Below are 22,269 nucleotides of genomic sequence, written 5' to 3'. Positions count from 1 at the left end.
CTGTCTGTATCTTTATTATGTTGATTCAGTGGTCTTTGGGAAATACTGGTTGAACATATATTATTTCCTTCTCTGTAGATGGAATATACAAGATAGATAGGTATATATATACATACTTACATAGAATAAAAATTCTTACCTGCTTTTTTCCATGTCATAAAGTCTTTGTTGATTATAATGTTATTTAAATCTCTCACACATTAACTATACCTTGTTTTCAGATATTTCACTTTAGCTATTAGAAATAATATTTCAGTGCATATATGTGTACATACATCTTTGTCTATATTTCTCATTATTTTCTTGGAGTAAATTCCTGGAGAAGGAATTATTGGGTCACTGAGTTTAATTCCACTGAAGACCATTTTTAGAACCATGGGCCATTATTTGAGTATTATTGGTATAAGTGAATTCTTTAGATAATCTAAATGTATATTATTCTGTCTACTCTTTTTTTTCCTTCAAAATCAAATGAACTACAAAGTACCTTAAGTTATATTTAATGACATTCCATACTTATTGAAAACCTGAGATTGATTTACCAGATTTAATAAGTACCTTGAATTCTTATTCTTTAATAAATTCAATTTTATTTTATCCCCATATATTTAGTATCTGTTACTTTTGTCATTAGTATACAATTATTATTATTCATTATATGCTCAAAATTAATCAAAATATATATCTGTTCTGTTTTGTTTTCACTTACTTTACATTTAAGAAGAATTTGATGACATGCTGATATATATTCTGCTGAGTGGTTAGGTGTTAAGTGTGTTCTTCATTTATGTGTTTAGATTTTTACCTTTAGTATATTCTCATAATTCAAACTGACTTGCCATAGGCATCTATCTACTATGTATGTATTGGATTTGTATTTAAATAATGTACTCCATATGTGTTTATGCTATGAAAAAGATCTCAAGATTGCTATTGAAAATTTTATTCAGGTAAGTTCATAGAGTTAGAAGATACAAATTTTCAAACCTCACTTTTTAATTAAGGAGGAAAATCTGGAGTTCAGAAATGTTATTCATCCAAAGTCCTAAGAACTTTCTATTGGTCATACTTTTACTATAGATGGTATGCATTTCATCTCTTATTGTGGAAGAAATACATTTATCTGAAGGCATCTTATAAAATAAGGATTTTTAGAACATGACTTGCATCTAACATCTATGGTTAGGTTCAGTGAATTTAGCTTCCTGATTTTTCAAACAACATAGCAGAGGATCAGAGACATTACACAATTTGCTGAAGGAAACAGATCTCTAAGTGATTAGCTTCATATACTTTTTCTCTACACTAGGACAAAAATCTTGTAAGACTTTTTTTAAGACATATTTAGCCAGAAAACCCAAAGCAATTTTTAAATATTGACTTCCAGCATTGAAAAAAGTATATTTAAAAAAAGTATATTTAAAGGCTGAAATTAACTTGCTCATAGACTATTGGTAATCTGTCACTTTGTATTGAATGCTTACTAAAAAAATTATAAATCCCATGTTGCAGAAATAGAATTGAGAAAATATTTATTTTATGTTGAGACAATAACTAAATTTAGCTCCTAGGATTGGGTTTTTATCAACCAGACATCACTAGAAGACTGGATTAAATAAATACAAGTCTAGTGTTTAACATCTGATTGACTAATGGCACATATTTCACATTCCATTCTATGCCATGAAATACAATTAATAACAAACTCTCCCGGTTATTTTGTTATTAAGTTTTTCAGTAACAACTAGTGTATATATAATTCTGTTGACTTTTCAAAAGAAAAATATTAATATAATTAGTAACAGCTGAGGCCTGTGAAAATTTTGTTTTAAAAAAGGGAGAGGAAGATAGCTGATCTATTTGTGAGTTTATATTATTTATTTAAATAAAACGTTCTTCTTACTATTAACATGAACTAATATTGACCTTTTCAAACAAACATTTTAAGGGAAATTTTGTGTATCTAAAAACTTTTCAATTAATTGTTTAAATTGAATCATAATTTATATAATATTAACAGTGTAATTATATTAAAATAACAATGTTACAAACAGGAAGTAAATCCTATTAGAATATAAATTTCAGAGGAACAACAGAGAAGGATATATGTTGCTTGGGTTGCATATTCTTACTACTAACTTTTGAGAGTTCTTTTCATATTTTAGATATGAGTCTTTATCAGTTAGATGTCTTGTGGGTATTTTCTCCTTTTCTGTGGCCTGTCTTTTCATTCTGTTTTGAAGAACAAAAGGTTTTAACTTTTATGAAATCTGGCATAAAACAAGTTTTTAGTAGGTTGTGTTTGTGAACTCAAGTTATCCAAGAATTTTGTTCTATGTTATCTTTAAAAAGTGTTATGGCAGTGTTCTGGTGGCCGTTTTAGTCTGTGGTCTGTTAGTTATGAATTATTTTTGTATGAGAGACAAATTGTATACCAAGATTCATATTTTTCAACATGGATGTTGAATTGTTCTGGCACCTTTTGTTGAAGACTTTATTTTCTCAATTAAATTCCCTTTGTACTCATTGATATTTTTCGTACCTTTGTTAAAAATCAATTGGCCGGCCGGCGCCGTGGCTCACTAGGCTAATCCTCCGCCTAGCGGCGCCGGCACACCGGGTTCTAGTCCCGGTCGGGGCGCCGGATTCTGTCCCAGTTGCCCCTCTTCCAGGCCAGCTCTCTGCTGTGGCCAGGGAGTGCAGTGGAGGATGGCCCAGGTGCTTGGGCCCTGCACCCCATGGGAGACCAGGAAAAGCACCTGGCTCCTGGCTCCTGCCATCGGATCAGCGCGGTGCGCCGGCCGCAGCGCGCCGGCCGCGGCGGCCATTGGAGGGTGAACCAACGGCAAAAGGAAGACCTTTCTCTCTGTCTCTCTCTCTCACTGTCCACTCTGCCTGTCAAAAAAAAAAAAAAAAAATCAATTGGCCATGTAATATTTTTTTTTTTATTTTTTGACAGGCAGAGTGGACAGTGAGAGAGAGAGACAGAAAGAAAGGTCTTCCTTTTGCCGTTGGTTCACCCTCCAATGGCCGCCATGGCTGGCGCCCCGTGCTGATCTGATGGCAGGAGCCAGGTGCTTATCCTGGTCTCCCATGGGGTGCAGGGCCCAAGTACTTGGACCATCCTCCACTGCACTCCCGGGCTATAGCAGAGAGCTGGCCTGGAAGAGGGGCAACCGGGACAGAATCCGGCGCCCCGACCAGGACTAGAACCCGGTGCGCTGGCGCCGCTAGGTGGAGGATTAGCCTAGTGAGCCGTGGCGCTGGCCCGTAATATTTTTTTTAATTTTTTTAAATTTTTTTTTTTTTTATTTTTTGACAGGCAGAGTGGACAGTGAGATAGAGAGACAGAGAGAAAGGTCTTCCTTTGCCGTTGGTTCACCCTCCAATGGCCGCCGCGGCCAGCGCACTGCGGCCGGTGCACCATGCTGATCCGATGGCAGGAGCCAGGTACTTATTCTGGTCTCCCATGGGGTGCAGGACCCAAGTACTTGGACCATCCTCCACTGCCTTCCCGGGCCACAGCAGAGAGCTGGCCTGGAAGAGGGGCAACCGGGACAGAATCCGGCGCCCCGACTGGGACTAGAACCCGGTGTGCTGGCACCGCAAGGCAGAGGATTAGCCTAGTGAGCCATGGCGCCGGCCGTAATATGGTTTTATTTCTATGTTGTGTCTTCTGTTTCATTAATATACGTGTCTGAACTTTCACTGATACATCTTTCTCTAGATTACAGGAGTCTTATACTAAGTCCTAAAATCAGGCAGCATGGGGCCTCCAACATTGTTATTCCAAATTATTGACTTTTCTATATATCTTCACTTTCCATGTACATTGTATCATCAATTAGTCTATTTCATTTCTTTTTTTAAATATTTATTTTAGTTATTGAAGAGCAGAGAGCCAGAGAAGGGTGCAGGGTAGAGAAAGAGAGAGAGAGAAAGATCCTGTCTTCAATGCACTGTTTACTCCCCAGGTAGCCACCACAGCTGAGGCTGGGCCAGACCAAAGCCAGGAGCCTGAAAGTCCACCTGGGTCTCCCACATGGGTAGCAGGAACTCAAGTACTTAGCTATCCTTTGCTACCTTACCAGGCACAGTAACATGAAGTTGGGTCAGAAGTGGAGTAGCCTTGACTCAAAATGGGATTCTTTTGTCACAGACAGCAGCTTAACCCACTGCATCACATTACTACCCCCTGCTGATTGACTTTGACTGTTGAATCTAGCTTGCATTGAAAAATAGATAACCACCTTGTACTTGGATTTGATTAATTATTACTGGGAATTTTTATGTCTGTATATGAGGCATTATTGGTCTATTTTAGACCAATATTTTCTTCTAGAATCTTAATCCAACTTCATTATTAGAGTATCTGTGTACTCAGAATGACTTCCATCTTCAAGTTTTTCTGGAAGAATCTGTGTAGAATTACTGTTTATTTGAACTTAAATGTGTAATAGAATTCACTAGTAAAAAACTAATCTGGGCCTAAGATTTTCTTTCTGTGAATTGCTTTGATAGAGGACCATTTGATTATTCCTTTTTTAAAAAATACTTTTTTTAAAAGAGTTATTGATTTGAAAAGCAGATTTGAGAGAGAGAAAAGAAAAGACAGAGAGAGCTTCCATCCACTGACCCACTCCCTCAAAAGACCACAAAAGGCAGGGGTGGGCCAGACTGTAATTGGGAGCCTGAAGCTTCTTCAGGGTGTCCCATGTAGGTTCAGGGGTCCAAGCACTTGTGCCATCCTCAACTGCTTTCCCAGGTGCATTAGCAGGGAGCTGGATTGAAAGTGGGGCAGCCAGGACTCAAACCAGCACCCATATGGGATGCCATAGCTTTTACCTGCTGAGCCACAGTGCCAGCCCCGATTATTTTTTATTATTTTTATTATTTGTTATTTTTATTATTTTTATGAGCTCTGTAGTTTGTTTCAGAGAATTTGTTTATTTTGTTGAATGTATGGGCGTAAAATTGTTGCTACTTATTTCCTTGTTAGAAGACCTGAAGTGATATTCCCTGTTTTCAGTTCTGAATATTGGTCATTTTTTCTTCTTTTTTTTTTATGGCATGGTTTTGATGTTTTCAAAGAACTGATTTTTAGTTTCACGTTTGATTTTTGGAACTCTTTAAAGATTGCATTGTACTCTGAGGAAGAGCTCTAACATATGGCTGCAGTGTGATTCTAGAATGTAGATATATGTCTGAAGGAAAAAAAGAAGGTGTTGGTTTGTCAATTAACTCTTTTTTTAAGATTTATTTTTATTTATTTGAAAGACAGAGTTACAGAGAGAGGTAGAGACAGAGAGAAAGAAAGAGATTTACTCTCCAAATGGCCACAATGGCTGGAGCTGGGCAGATCCAAAGTCAGGAGCCAGGAGCTTCTTCCAGGTCTCCCACGCGGGTGCAGGGGCCCAAGGACTTGGGCCATCTTCTACTGCTTTCCCTGGCCATAGCAGAGAGCTGGAGAGCAGCCAGGACAAGAACTGATGCCCAAATGGGATGCTGGCGCTTCAGGCCAAAGCTTTAACCCACTGCACCACAGCACCGGCCCCAATTTAACTATTTTTTAAAAACTTTATTTTCATTCGTTGAATAAAGTGAAAAAAGTATATCGTGCTTTATTATGATTTTCATGTCAGTGAAAGATTGTAATAAAGACATGAAAAGGATGTTATAAGCATGTTTTAGATCTCCAATAAAATTGAGTGAGAATATCCGTAAGTTTAGGTAATGATCCAAAGAATATGAATTTATATATAATTTCTCTCTTGTTTTGCTTTATTACTAAAACATACTAGATGTTTCTATAACCAAATTTTTCTGATTGCTACCTGAAAAATTCTGAATACAGGGTTTCCATTACCAAATGAGTTCTGTCTTTTGTGATTTCTCACTCTAAAACAAGTTCTCTTAATGCAGTTTTATAATATTCTGAAGCATGGACTCAGCAAATATTTTCTCCAAAGTGCCCAATAGTCAGTATGTTAGACTGTCCAGGTAATTTGCCCTCTGTCACAGTGACTCGCCTTTGCTGTTGTGGCATGAAAGCAGCCATTGGTAGTCTGCAAACAAGTGGACATGGTAGTGTTTCAATAAAATCTTTTTTATGGGAACTGAAATTTGAATTTTTATGTATCATGAATTATTATTTTTCACTTGATGGTTTTCCAGACATTTAAAAATGTAAAAGCCAAAAACCATTCTTAGTTCATGGATTATATGAAAACAGATGGCAGGCCAGATTAGGCCCACTAGCTGTGGTTTGCTGACTTATGTCCCAGAGTTTCAACTACTGTAGCTAGCCCAGATTCTCCTCTAAGTTTTTTTTTGTTTTTGTTTTTGTTTTGACAGGCAGAGTTAGACAGTGAGAGAGAGAGACAGAGAGAAAGGTCTTCCTTTGCCGTTGGTTCACCCCCAAAGTGGCCGCCATGGCTGGTGCTCTGTGGCCAGTGCACTGCACTGATCCGAAGCCAGGAGCCAGGTGCTTCCTCCTGGTCTCCCACGCGGGTGCGGGGCCCACACACTTGGGCCATCCTCCACTGCCTTCCCGGGCCACAGCAGAGAGCTGGCCTGGAAGAGGAGCAACCGGGACAGAATCCAGCACCCCAACCAGGACTAGAACCCGGGGTGCTGGTGCCGCAGGCAGAGGATTAGCCTAGTGAGCCGCAGAACCGGCATCCTCTAAGTTTTATAAGTTGCCCAAATATCCACTGAATATCACCTCAAGTTAAACGTCAGAGCTAAATAATCAGTTGTTTTCATTGTCCTAGGCCTGTTTTTCCATTTATTGGTCTTGGTTAATATTCATCTTATTGACTGCTGAAAAGGGGCCTGATACTGTTCTTAAACAAGCCTCTTTACACGGTTGGCATTTGGCTGGTCTCTGAGAACATCAATTTCAGGAGTGTTCCTCATGTAGGAACTAGTCTGACCATTATCACCAATTGGACTTCATATCATTAAGGGCACTCTACTACCTATAGAATAATGTTTAATTTATTAGCAGAGCATTAAAAGCCTTTAGGATAGCTGAAGTTCTGCAGTTAAATTTCTGCCAATCCTCAGCATATATTTTATACTATGAATCATAGCCAGGCACTTGCAATTGCCCAAATAAGCCTGTTATTCCTAAATGCCTATCCATTGGCCTTTTCCACAACCTTGGTGTCAATGCCTTTTTTAATGAGAAAACTAATGTTTACTAATTTTTAAAGACTTGATTCCTAATTTAAAGTCTTCTTTTTTTCTAGGTAGGTTAATTGCTCTCTGATCACTTCTTTCCACATTGAATCCAGAACCCTTTCTACATTCAACTTCCTTCCCATTGTGTTTTCATTATTTATTCTTTGTCCACCCACTTTATAGACTGAGGGATCCTTGAAGGCCAGGGTGAGATCTTATCTGATCTAGCAGATTCCAGTACTTATTGGGTAGTATTCAGTAATACAGTGTTTTCAAGGGTCTAATATAATTGTTCTTCCTGTTGATGCCATTAAATGAGGAAAGATGGAGATGATGTGGGGGTATATATTTTCTGCTCAAAAGTTTGATGCAAGGAAAGATTATAGACTGAAATAGTATAAGATTAGCACAATTACTTTTAAAATCAATACATGTTAAAGACAGAAAAACATTTGTAATCTTTTTGTCTTACTATGCAACAAAACCTCACTATATTTGTATTATTGTACCTAGGTGGAAATGGATATTGTTGAAAAACTCGTAAAAATGATACCTTGTGAGCATGAAGATCTGCTGAATATAACTCTCCGGCTTTTACTAAACCTCTCCTTTGACACAGGACTGAGGAATAAGATGGTACAAGTTGGACTGCTTCCTAAGCTCACTGCACTCTTAGGTATGTGTTTTAAAATTTATGACAGTGTTGGTTGGAATTTCCAGCATCACTGGAAAATTGAGCTTTGTGTTGAAAAGCTTGCTGAACATAAAACATTCTGTATATGTTCTTTGATTGGGAACTGAATTCTAAAAATAAGCAGAATAAAAGAAAAAATGACTTCTGTCAGGACTTTCATGGTGTTGTGGAATAAAATGGAACAGGAAGTTTAAGCTTTTGACTTTATTTCCACATGTTGCACCAAAATTAAACTATGTAAGTACTACCAGAGCAAAAAGAAAGAAAACATACTTTCTATCCAGTATTTAATTTTAAAAAGCAGTATCATTTAAATTCTTATATTCTACCATACTTTTAAAGTACTGCCTACAAGTACATAAATTTGTGGAAACTTTTTGTCAATGAATAAAAAATGGTAGTTTCATATAGCATGAGCTAGGAAATATTTATTAGAGGATTCAGTTTCTAGTAAGTTAGTTTGTTTTAGCTACTACAAAGTATATCTGTATCAAGGATGAGTTCAAGAGTTAAAACTTCTGGGGGCAGAATTTTGGCATAGCAGTTTAAGCTTCCTTCTGCAACATTAGCATGTGATACAGGAACCATTTCAAGTCCTGGCTGTGCCACTTCCAATCCAGCTCCCTGCTAATGCACCTAGGAAAGAAGTAGAAGATGGCTCAAGTGCTTGAGGCTCTGCATCCATGTGAGAGACCCACTTGCAGTTCCAAACTCCTGGCTTCAGCCTGGCCCAGGTCCTGCATTGCAGCAATTTGGGCAGTAAACCAGCAGATTTACATAATTTTTTATTTAAAAAAAAAGAAAAGTGTTAACACTTCTGTGTCCTGAAAGTAATGTTAATTTTCTCAGCGGAGCATTAAAAACTCATGACAGTCTACCCACTCTTTTTTTTTTTTTTTTTAAGATGTATTTATTTATTTGAAAGTCAGAGTTACAGAGAGGGAGAGACAGAGACAGAGAGAGATCTTCGATTTACTACTGGTTCTCTCCCCAAATGGCTATAATGGCCTAAGCCAGGCAGAGATCAGAGGCCAGGAACTTCATCCGGATCTCCCATGCATTAGTAGGGGCCGAAGCATGTGACACATCTTCAGCTGCTTTGCCCAGGCCATCAGCAGGGAACTGGATCAGAGATAGAGCAGCTGGGACCTGAACTGGTGCCCATGTGGGATGCTGACATTGCAGGTGGTGACTCTACCCTCTACACCACAATGCCAGAGCCCCTGTTGTCTGTCTTTACAGGTTCCTGCCAATCTCCAACATGCTTTACATTATAAGAGTGCTTTGAAAAATTTTTGGAAATTGATTTAAAAGATAAGTTTGGGTGTAAAAAAGTTTTTTAATCCATAGCCTTTTCATAAATGCATTTTTCCATGAACTTTCTGAAGAACTCTTGTTGAGCTATAATGAAGCTAAGAACGTAAACAAGTTGCTGGATCCCTAAGGGCCTGTTCACTTGTGTTTCTCCTCTGCCTACAATACCATTGCCTTTATTAACCAGAAAGCACATTTTTACTCATCTTTTGATACTATATATCTATATCTATATAGATATATAGTCTCAGTAGTATAGTATCATTCTTTTTTGCAACTTTCTCCACTTATTCAGCTATTGTACAAAAATCTTACTGTACATTTTAGAAAATACTCTACTGGGGAACACTTTGAAAATTCATTTTGAAGAACCAAAGCAATGCAGAAATTTAGGGAGGAGAAAAGCAAACTTTAAAAGTAAAATTGATTGGCCTTGAATTTAATTCATGTGACCATTTATCTTTTTAAAAAAAAGATTTGTTTTTATTTATTTGAAAGCCAGAGTGACAGAAAGGGAGACAGAGAGAGAAAAAGAGATCTTCCATTCACTAGTTCACTCTCCAAGTGGCTCCCATGGTCCGGGATGAATCACGCTGAAACCAGGAGCCAAGAATTCCATCCAAGTCTCCCATGTGGTTGGCAGAGGCCCAAGCACATGGGCCATCTTCTACTGCTTTCCCAGTTGCATTAGCACAAGAAACTGGATCAGAAGTGGAGCAGTAGGGACTTCAACCAGTGCTCTGATATGGTGTCCCAGTGTTGTAGGCAGCAGCTTAACCTGTTTCACCACAACACTGGCCCCAACCATTTATCTTAAATCTGACATAATTATGTATCAAATATAAGGTCAGAATCTCAGTGTACGGATATGATTAAGTTATGGTTATTTTCCTGAAGAATTCATGGTCTATTTCATTTGTTTAGTATCAGTTATCTACTTATGGAAATATTAGCCTTACAATATATGATGAAACAGATTATTTAAGAGATTTTTTAGAGACCAGTATCATGGCATAATGGGTTAAGCTGCCACTTGAGACACTGGCACCCCATATGGACACCGGTTCTTGTCCCAGCTGCTCAATTTCTAATCCACTGCCCTGCTAATATGCCCGTGGAAGCAGCGAAAGATGATCCAACTGCTTGTGCCCCTGCCACCCACATAGGAGACCCAGATGAATCTCCTGGTTTTGTCCTGGCCAGATAGAAGATTCTCTGTCTCTCCTTCTGTAACTCTACCTTTTAAATAAATTTTTAAAAATCTTTTAAAAGAAGAGATTTTTGAGAAATTATTCACATGATACTCACTTTACAATCTATTAACAAGTAGCAAATTTGGAAATAAAAGATATAAAAACCCAGTGTGGAAATAATATTTCTTTAATGTCTTCTAAATTCAAGAAATCTTCCTAGAATTGTCACACTGCTTACTTCTAAACATGCAATACTGATTTCTTGTCTCTAAAATGGGGATAATAATTATATACAACTTACAGGGGTTTTTTTTGTCTTTTAAGGCTTGTTTTTTGTGAGTCATAGAGACAGGTGGAAAGAACTCCTGTTTGCTGGTTCACTCTCCAAATGCCTCCAATGGCCAGGGGAGTTGAAGCTGGGAACTGTAAACAATCCAAGTTTCCTTTGTACGTGGCAAAAACCTAACTATTTGAGCTGTCACTGCTGCCTCCTAGGCTGTGCATTAGCAGAAAGCTGGAATTAGAAACTAGATCTGGGAACTGAATCCAGAGAGTTCAACATGGGATGCAGATATCCTAAGTGATGTCTTCACTGTTAGGTAAAACACCTAGCCCAATTTGGAATTCTTTGGGAGATTAAATGACATATTGCATGCAGAGTGCTTAAAACAGTACCTGAACACATAATATTTTATTAATTAGTGTTATCAGCATCATTAACATAATTGTTTGATATAAAATAGATATTATGTTAAGTGTTACCAATGCATCTTTCTCTGAGTTACAAGTACCCTTCTCATATACATTAATTTTTTTTTTTTACAAACTACATAACTTTATTTTTACTTCCTTATCTGTGCGGTTCAATTAAGATTAGCTCAGTAAAATGTAGACAACCTATTATGGCAAACCACAATGATAAACAATAAAGAGAAATATTTTTCAACCTGCAGATATATTGGAATTCAAAAGGAGAATGTTGCTGTGTTGGCACTTTATAGATAAGGTGCCATTTGCAATGATTGTTGAAAACTGGTATTTTAACAAAGTAGTATATACAAAAAAAATAGAGGCTGTAGAAAGTTATTTCCAATATGTCTATCAACATTAAAGAATAGATGGAGCTGGGCTAGATGAGGAGCAAGAAATTGCCATTTCAACTTGAGCATATAATAAAACTAAGAAAAATTAGGGTTGGTCTTGGAGAAAAAAATGGGTTTGTGCTCTTAAGTAGTAATATGAGCATAAAGCATTGCTAAAAAGATATGTAATATAGGCGGAGCCAAGATGGCGGAATAGTGAGGGCGCGCACCGATAGTCCGGGAAAATTTAGTTTAATAAAAGGGGAGTTACGGTAGCCTCAGAAAAAAGAACCAGGAAAATATTGCAGACAAAACTCTTCTGGATCCAGTGGGCGTGAATCGGAGGACCTACTGGGAGAACAAGGTCGCCCACCGCGCGAAAGCCGAACCACAGGACCGAGCCACAGGACTGAGCCGCGGAAGCCGAGCCGAGGGACGGAGCTGCGCGCAAGTGCTCGAAGGGGAGTGCAACAGCGGGGAGACTTGGGAAGTCCAGGGCTCCGAGTCCACACATCGGCGCTGGAAGGGGAGCAGACCTGCGTGGAGAGCGTGGGAGCCCACAGTTCGGGACGTCAGCGGCAGACTCAACACACCAGCGCTGGAACGCGAGGTGAGCCGAACCTCAATAACCCGAGACACCGGCAGGCAAGCGGAGAGAGGAGACTAGAGGGAACGACCCCCGGGGCGGGGGGGACTTCACCAAGCTAACTGGAAGAGAGAGAGAGGGAAAAAAAAAAAAAAAAAGGTGACTGGTATGGACACGGGTTTCTCTCTCTCCGCTCACCTCTCAAGGGCGAGCAAGACAAAGAGCAGGCGCCATCTTGGACATACGTCATAAGCAGAGCCACCTCAGGTCTGCACCGGCCCTGAGCCTAGCAGTAAAACCTGACTCTGGGTGGGGCGAATTAACAGGAGATTAGGACTTAGTAAATTTATGGTGCTACTGAACTGAGACTGTGAAAAAAGAGACGGTGGGGGAGAGAACTCACGGAATTCACGTGAGCACTCTCCAGAGACGCTACAATTCCGTAACTTTGGCAACCCAGTGGGAGACTGAAGGAGAATTTGAGCGCACTCTAAGGGCCGAACAGATTCCCTGTGTGGTCCTTGGGAAAGAGCTTCTGATCTCTGGCTCCTGTGGGTATATCATTTGCCTGCTAACTACCTCCAACTTTGTTCAGCTGTGCAGAATAACTTCCCTGTTGAATCAAAAAAAAAAGAGAGAGAGAGAGAGACAGAGAGAGAGGTTTACCACGCCTAACCTGGGAGTGTCACCTTTGGCACACCAAACAGAGCTCTCAGGCCACACCCATCTCAAGCCCTAAGGCTCCATCAAAAACAGATAGTCCACTTAATCTAGAGTCATAGTATAACAAGAAAAAGCACCACAGTGAAGAAACCAAATATCTCCAATATGACAAATAACAAACGCAAAAACCAAGGTAATAAAAACAAGGAAGTCACCATGAAGCCCTCAAATGAAAAAGACACCCCAATTCAAGATTATGAGGATGATGACATAGAAGAAATGCAAGAAGCAGATCTCAAAAAATTGATAAGAACATTAAGAAGTTCTCAAAAACAAATTCTTGAACTACAGAAATCCTTAATGGACAAGATAGAAAATCTCTCTCGTGAAAATGAAATATTAAGGAGGAATCAAAATGAAACGAAACAACTAGTACAACAGGAAACTGGGATAGTGACTGAAGTGAAGAATTCAATAGATCAAATGAAAAACACAATAGAGAGCCTTACAAACAGAATGGGTGAAGCAGAAGAGAGAATATCGGACTTAGAAGACAGAGAACAGGAAAGGATACAGTCAGACCAAAGAAAGGAAGAGGAAATTAGGAATCTAAAACATATTGTCGGGAATCTTCAGGATACTATTAAAAAACCCAACATTCGGGTTCTAGGAGTTCCTGAAGGCATGGAGAGGGAGAAAGGATTAGAAGGCCTTTTTAGTGAGATATTAGCAGAAAATTTCCCAGGTTTGGAGAAGGACAGAGAAATCCTAGTACAGGAAGCTCACAGAACCCCTAATAAACACGACCAAAAGAGACCCTCACCACGGCACGTTGTAATTAAACTCTCCACAGTGAAACATAAAGAAAAGATCCTAAAATGTGCAAGAGAGAAACGTCAGATTACTCTCAGAGGATCTCCAATCAGACTCACAGCTGACTTCTCATCAGAAACTCTACAAGCTAGGAGGGAATGGCAAGATATAGCCCAGGTACTAAGAGAGAACAACTGCCAGCCCAGAATATTATATCCTGCAAAGCTATCATTTGTGAATGAAGGTGAAATAAAGACTTTTCATAACAAACAGAAATTGAAAGAATTTGTTGCCACTCGTCCAGCCCTGCAAAAGATGCTTAAAGATGTGTTACACACAGAAACAAAGAAACACGGTCATCAATATGAAAGAAGGTAAAGGAAGGAAACCAAGGAAGGAAAGCTCACAGCAAAAGATCACAGGGAATTCAAAGCATATATTAGAACTTATCTTTGGCAAATGGCAGGGCAAAGTTACCACTTATCATTAGTCACATTGAACGTGAATGGCCTGAACTGTCCAGTTAAAAGACACCGTTTGGCTGATTGGGTTAAAAAACAAAACCCATCTATTTGCTGCCTACAAGAAACACATCTTTCCAACAAAGATCCATACAGACTGAAAGTGAAAGGCTGGAAAAAGATATACCATGCCAACAGAAATGAAAAAAGAGCAGGCGTAGCCATCTTAATATCAGACACCATAAACTTTACCACAAAAACCATTAAGAGAGACAAAGAGGGACACTACATAATGATTAAGGGATCAATTCAACAGGAAGATATAACAATTATCAATGTATATGCACCTAACTACAGGGCACCGGTTTATCTAAAAGATTTGTTAACGGACTTAAAGGGAGACTTAGACCCCAATACAATAGTACTGGGGGACTTCAATACTCCACTCTCAGAAATAGACAGATCAATAGGACAGAAGATCAACAAGGATACAGTAGATTTAAACGACACTATAGCCCAAATGGATCTAACAGATATATACAGAACTTTCAATCCTACAGCTAAAGATTATACATTCTTCTCAGCAGTACATGGAACCTTCTCTAGGATTGACCACATACTAGGCCATAAAGCAAGTCTCAGCAAATTCAAAAGAATTAGAATCATACCATGCAGCTTCTCAGACCATAAAGGAATGAAGTTGGAAATGAACAACTCAGGAATCCCTAGAGCATACGCAAACACATGGAGATTGAACAACATGCTCCTGAATGAACAATGGGTCATAGAAGAAATCAAAAGAGAAATCAAAAACTTTCTGGAAGTAAATGAGGATAACAGCACAACATACCAAAACTTATGGGACGCAGCAAAAGCAGTGTTAAGAGGAAAGTTTATATCAATAGGTGCCTACATCAAGAAATTGGAAAGGCACCAAATAGATGAGCTTTCTATTCACCTCAAGGATCTAGAAAACCTACAGCAAACCAGACCCAAATCTAGTAGGAGAAGAGAAATAATTAAAATCAGAGAAGAAATCAACAGGATTGAATCAAGAAAAACATTACAAAAAATCAGCCAAACGAGGAGCTGGTTTTTTGAAAAAATAAACAAAATTGACACCCCATTGGCCCAACTAACTAAAAAAAGAAGAGAAAAGACCCAAATCAATAAAATCAGAGATGAAAAAGGAAATGTAACAACAGACACCACAGAAATAAAAAGAATCATCAGAAATTACTACAAGGACTTGTATGCCAGCAAACAGGGAAACCTATCAGAAATGGATAGATTCCTGGACACATGCAACCTACCTAAATTGAACCAGGAAGACATCGAAAACCTAAACAGACCCATAACTGAGACAGAAATTGAAACAGTAATAAAGGCCCTCCCAACAAAGAAAAGCCCAGGACCAGATGGATTCACTGCTGAATTCTACCAGACATTTAAAGAAGAACTAACTCCAATTCTTCTCAAACTATTCAGAACAATTGAAGAAGAGGGAATCCTCCCAAATTCTTTCTATGAAGCCAGCATCACCTTAATTCCTAAGCCGGGAAAAGATACAGCACTGAAAGAGAATTACAGACCAATATCCCTGATGAACATAGATGCAAAAATCCTCAATAAAATTCTCGCCAATAGAATGCAACAACACATCAGAAAGATCATCCACCCAGACCAAGTGGGATTTATCCCTGGTATGCAGGGATGGTTTAATGTGCGCAAGACAATCAATGTGATACACCACATTAACAGACTGCAGAAGAAAAACCATATGATTCTCTCAATAGATGCCGAGAAAGCATTTGATAAAATACAACACCCGTTCATGATGAAAACTCTAAGCAAACTGGGTTTGGAAGGAACATTCCTCAATACAATCAAAGCAATCTATGAAAAACCCACAGCCAACATCCTATTGAATGGGGAAAAGTTGGAAGCATTTCCACTGAGATCTGGGACCAGACAGGGATGTCCACTCTCACCACTGCTATTCAATATAGTTCTGGAGGTTCTAGCCAGAGCTATTAGGCAAGAAAAAGAAATTAAAGGGATACAAATTGGGAAGGAAGAACTCAAACTATCCCTCTTTGCAGATGACATGATTCTTTATTTAGGGGACCCAAAGAACTCTACCAAGAGACTATTGGAACTCATAGAAGAGTTTGGCAAAGTAGCAGGGTATAAAATCAATGCACAAAAATCAACAGCCTTTGTATACACAGACAATGCCATGGCTGAGGAAGAACTTCTAAGATCAATCCCATTCACAATAGCTACAAAAACAATCAAATACCTTGGAATAAACTTAACCAAGGACGTTAAAGATCTCTACGATGAAAATTACAAAACCTTAAAGAAAGAAATAGAAGAGGATACCAAGAAATGGAAAAATCTTCCATGCTCATGGATTGGAAGAATCAATATCATCAAAATGTCCATTCTCCCAAAAGCAATTTATAGATTCAATGCAATACCAATCAAGATACCGAAGACCTTCTTCTCAGATCTGGAAAAATTGGTGCTGAAATTTATATGGAGGCACAAGAGACCTCGAATAGCTAAAGCAATCTTGTACAACAAAAACAAAGCCGGAGGCATCACAATACCAGATTTCAGGACATACTACAGGGCAGTTGTAATCAAAACAGCATGGTACTGGTACAGAAACAGATGGATAGACCAATGGAACAGAATTGAAACACCAGAAATCAACCCAAACATCTACAGCCAACTTATATTTGATCAAGGATCTAAAACTAATTCCTTGAGCAAGGACAGTCTATTCAATAAATGGTGCTGGGAAAATTGGATTTCCACGTGCAGAATCATGAAGCAAGACCCCTACCTTACACCTTACACAAAAATCCACTCAACATGGATTAAAGACCTAAATCTACGACCTGACACCATCAAGTTACTAGAGAACATTGGAGAAACCCTTCAAGATATTGGCACAGGCAAAGAGTTTCTGGAAAAGACCCGGGAGGCACAGGCAGTCAAAGCCAAAATTAACTATTGGGATTGCATCAAATTGAGAAGTTTCTGTACTGCAAAAGAAACAGTCAGGAGAGTGAAGAGACAACCGTCAGAATGGGAAAAAATATTTGCAAACTATGCAACAGATAAAGGGTTAATAACCAGAATCTACAAAGAGATCAAGAAACTCCACAAAAACAAAACCAACAACCCAATTAAGAGATGGGCCAAGGACCTCAATAGACATTTTTCAAAAGAGGAAATCCAAATGGCCAACAGGCACATGAAAAAATGTTCAAGGTCATTAGCAATCAGAGAAATGCAAATCAAAACCACAATGAGGTTCCACCTCACCCCGGTTAGAATGGCTCACATTCAGAAATCTACCAACAACAGATGCTGGCGAGGATGTGGGGAAAAAGGGACACTAACCCACTGTTGGTGGGAATGCAAACTGGTCAAGCCACTATGGAAATCAGTCTGGAGATTCCTCAGAAACCTGAAGATAACCCTACCGTTCGACCCAGCCATCCCACTCCTTGGAATTTACCCAAAGGAATTTAAATTGGCAAACAAAAAAGCGGTCTGCAGCCTAATGTTTATTGCAGCACAATTCACAATAGCTAAGACCTGGAACCAACCTAAATGCCCATCAACGGTAGACTGGATAAAGAAATTATGGGATATGTACTCTTTAGAATACTATACTGCAGTAAGAAACAACGAAATCCAGTCATTTGCAACAAAATGGAGGAATCTGGAACACATCATGCTGAGTGAAATAAGCCAGTCCCAAAGGGACAAATACCATATGTTCTCCCTGATCGGTGACAACTGACTGAACACCAAAAAGGAAACTTGTTGAAGTGAAAGGGACACTATGGGAAACGGTGACTTGATCAGCATAGCCCTGACTGTTAATGAACAACTTAATACATTATCCCTCTTAGTAGTTTTTTTGTCTGTTCTACTTAATATGACTGATTTAATTCTGTAATTAATACACAGTTATTCTTAAGTGTTGAAATTTAACTGAATTGTGATCCCTGTTAAACATAAGAGTAGGAATAAGAGAGGGAAGAGATATATAATTTGGGACATGCTCAAGCTGACTTGCCCCAAATGGTAGAGTTAGAAACATACCAGGGGATTCCAATTTAATCCCATCAAGGTGGCATGTACCAATGCCATCTCACTAGTCCAAGTGATCAATTTCAGTTCGCAATTGATCATAATGAAAGGACTAAGAGTCAAAGGGAGCACATAAGCAAGTCTAGTACCTGCTAACACTAACCGATAGAATAAATAAAGGGGAGAGTGATCCAACATGGGAAGTGAGATACTCAGCAGACTCATAGAATGGCAGATGCCCTAAATAGCACTCTGGCCTCAGAATCAGCCCTAAAGGCACTCGGATCTGGCTGAAAAGCCCATGAGAGTATTTCAGGCATGGAAAGCCAAGACACTCTGGCAAAAGATCTCTGTGAGTGAGATCTCAGTGGAAAGAACAGGTCTTCAAAGAAGGAGGTACCTTTCTCTGAAGGGAGGAGAGAACCTCCACTTTGACTATGACCTTGTCTAAACAAGATAAGAGTCGGAGAACTCAAGGGGCTTCCATAGCCTTAGAAACTCATGACTGGAGCATAGGGAGATTACTGATGCCATAGACAGGAGTGTCAATTGGTAAAGTCAACAACAGGAGTCACTGTGCACTTACTCCTCATGTAGGATCTCTGTCCTTAATGTGCTGTGCATTGAGATTTAATGCTATAATGAGTACTCAAATAATATATTTCACTTTGTGTTTCTATGGGGGTGCAAACTGTTGAAATCTTTACTTAATGCATACTAAACTGATCCTCTGTAAAAAAAAAAAAAAAAAAAAAAAAAAAAGAAAAGAAAAGAAACTATCAACTCCCAACTTGACTCTCACTGGGATTAAACATGACAATAGGTCTGATCTGATTTCATCATCATTAAAAAAAAATCATCTATTATTTTTCACTTTATGTTTCTGTGTGGGAGCAAACTGTTGAAATCCTTACTTAATGTATACTAAGCTGATCTTCTGTATATTAAGATAATCGAAAATGAATCTTGATGTGAATGGAAGGGGAGAGGGAGTGGGAAAGGGGAGGGTTGTGGGTGGGAGGGACAGTATGGGGGGGAAGCCATTGTAATCCATAAATCGTACTTTGGAAATTTATATTCATTATATAAAAGTTAAAAAAAATAAAAAATAAATAAAAAATTAAAAAAAAAAAACATAGTTAATATTAAAAAAAAAAAAAAAAAAAAAGATATGTAATATAACCAATGGTAGGAATCATTGTGGGTTCTTTCACTGGGTGAATTATGATAAGAACTGTGCTTTAGGGAAACTAACATTATTCTCTTGACTAGGTAAGAACTAGACTCTAACGATGAGAGTAATGTCTTATTATAGTAGGCAAGACAAGAAGTTAAAAAAACCTCAATTAGAGCAGATATAATATGTCAAATATTTGACAGAAAGGGCAAAAGAGATATAGGTAGGATGAATATGACATAGTTACTATTTAGATATGGTAAATGATAGAAAAAGATGTCATAGAATCAATGACAGATCACTAGCATCAGGAACAGAAATAGAGAAGTATGAAGGAAGTAGTTCATGGATGTCAATGTGGATTTAGTTCAGAAAACATCTAGACAGCCTAAGAAGCTTAGTGGGTAGATAGAACCTTTGGTCTAGAGCTCAGGGGAGGTGAAGGTTAAAAGATTGTTAACAATTCCAATAAGTGGGTAAAGGTTGAAAGATGAACCCTCTAAAGGAGACATAACCATGAGAGAAATACACTTATCTTTACAAATACATAAAATACAGCCAACTTGGGCTCACTGAGAAATGATAATAGTATTGGGCTCTTCTGGCTGTGGAGAAATAAGTAAGCTCTGAGTAAGAAGAGCAGCTGATAGGTTTTTACCTCCCTTTTTTATAGAAAACTTATATTTAATAAATATGTTTTGAAAGTAATTTTTGGATTACAGCGGTTCTTCCCCCCATAACCACCACCCCCCGCAAACCATCCCATCTCCTACTCCCTCTCCCATCCCATTCTTCATTAAGATTCATTTTTAATTCTATTTATATACAGAAGATCAACTCTATAACTGTATACTAAGTAAAGTTCAACATTTTGCATCCACACAGACACACAAAGTATAAAGTACTGTTTGAAGACTAGTCCTTTTTTTAAAAAAAAGATTTTATTTATTTATTTGAGAGAGTTACAGAGAGGTCTTTCATTTGCTGATTCCCTTCCTAGGCCAATACAAGACGATCTGAAGCCTATCTGAAGCCAGCAGCTTCTTTGGGTCTCCCATCCCACATGGGTGCAGGGGTCCAAGCACTTGGGCCATCTTCTGCTTTCCCAGGCCATAGAAGAGATCTGGATTTGAAGAGGAGCATCCAGGACTTGAACCAGTGCCTGTACAGGATGCCAACATAGCAGGCAGAGGCTTAGGCCACTGCGCCAGCCACAGTGCCGACCCCTTTCTATCTCCTTTTAAGTCATTCTTTCTTGGTGCTATTTCGTTATTTTCTTTGAAATATGGATTCCTAGGGCATCAAGTTTTGCTATGCTAGAAGAGTAAAAAGTTAATATTATTCTAACTTTACATAACTAAAGATAAATGATATTAAGTTTCCATATCTTTTTTTAGTTGATCTGTAAAAATTGAATGAAACAAAAGTGATTCTTAGATATTTATGGTTAGCCCTGTCTTAATAACTTCTTGGCTTACCTCTCTAAGTACCTTTCTAAGTAAAATAAATAAATGACCAAATAACATTCCACATAAAAGTATTCACAAAAATTTTCTTGGAGAATAAATTGGAAAAAAATCTAAGAAAAGGTAATGTGAGTTCATAATTATTAATAGCAAGGAGGAAATTGGTTACAGCTCAGCTTCTTTGTCATGTAAGGAACCAATATTCATTTATAAATACATGACAGCTTTTGATCTATCTGAGGACTAACAAGTAAGCTCTAAGGTCATTCTTTTGTAAGTAAGGATTCAATATGTCATCATGCTGTCTTTTTAACCCTCTGTATTGTTGCTCAAAAGTCATTGAATTTCAACTTAGGCAATCCCTTTTCTTTCAAATGTTTCCATCTTATGCTTAGTAACGTTCTTTAGTTCCTCCTTTTCATTATATTTACAAGTCATGGAAACAATCATACACAGTAGGCAAAAGAGAATATCTACTGATATTTTAGATCAAGGAAAGGGGAAAATGTACATTTTGAAGAGAAATCAAAATGTACTAACAACTGTGCCTCCAACTTCTATGAAATACTTCAAAATTTCTGCAAGAGTTCATAGTATCTGTAAGTTTACATTTGGGGCCGGCGCTGTGGCGCAGCAGGTTAAAGCCCTAGACTGAAGTGCCAGCATCCCATATGGGCGCTGGTCCTAGTCCCATCTGCTCCTCTTCTGATCCAGCTCTCTGCTATGGCCTGGGATAGCAGTAGAGGATGGCCCAAGTCCTTGGGCCCCTGCACCCGCATGGGAAGACCCGGAAGAAGCTCCTGACTCCTGGATTCGGATGGGCATAGCTCCGGCCGCTGTGGTCATCTGGGGAGTGAACCATTGGATGAAAGACCTCTCTCTGTGTCTCTACCTCTCTCTGTAACTCTTTCAAATAAATAAAATCTTTAAAAAAAAAAAGTTCATATCTGTTTGCTTATTTCATGTTCTTTTAATTTAATGATTTTTAATGCACTATTATTTATCTGGTTTTTTTTTATTTGAATTATTGGTTAAATAAGTTTCTGCAAGCCCTCTTAAGGTGAGTCTATGGAAAAAAAAAATTCCACATTCCAAGTACTGATTCAATATGAACTTTTGGAACAGCTATTTTGTAAATTATAGGCTTCTCTATTTTATCATGGAACCAGAATGGTCCTTTAACTCATCACTTTCCAGGATTAAAAAAAATCTCAATCTGTTATACGCATTAGTCAAGAGCACAAGGCTATGATTTTTAAAATGCAAACCTAAGATCTCAATGACTTAAACAACAATAGGGGTTTATTTTATCCTTATTTTATGTGTTCATTCTAGTGACTAAGGAGTGCTGGTCCATGTTAGCATCAGTCGGGTACCTGTGGTACTAGGTAAAGGAAAACAGGGAAGGCTTTCACTCTGAAGTGACAAATACCGTTTTTGCTTGTATCCAGCTTATAAAAGCAAGTCACGTGGTCATGCCTAACCTCAAGGTGGTGGGCAGATCCCTGAAAGAAGTAAA

General features: G+C 38.4%; 1 protein-coding gene across 5 annotated transcripts in view; it reads left to right on the top strand.

Moving 5' to 3' along the window:
- KIFAP3 (kinesin associated protein 3) overlaps window positions 1–22,269 on the top strand; it is a 180,809-nt gene that overhangs the window by 43,313 nt on the left and 115,227 nt on the right. For all 5 annotated transcript variants that reach the window (XM_002715208.6, XM_008264094.5, XM_089299590.1 and 2 more), the window contains one exon: window positions 7,699–7,861. In XM_002715208.6, the coding sequence (XP_002715254.4) occupies window positions 7,699–7,861 (163 nt within the window). The remainder of the gene's footprint in view (window positions 1–7,698; window positions 7,862–22,269) is intronic.

The sequence above is a fragment of the Oryctolagus cuniculus genome, chromosome 7 (assembly GCF_051225735.1).
Source record: "Oryctolagus cuniculus isolate XC-2025 breed Fujian yellow rabbit chromosome 7, ASM5122573v1, whole genome shotgun sequence".
Lineage (NCBI taxonomy): Eukaryota > Metazoa > Chordata > Mammalia > Lagomorpha > Leporidae > Oryctolagus > Oryctolagus cuniculus.
The sequence above is the reverse complement of the archived record's forward strand: the minus strand, read 5'-3'. Positions and strand labels throughout refer to the sequence as shown.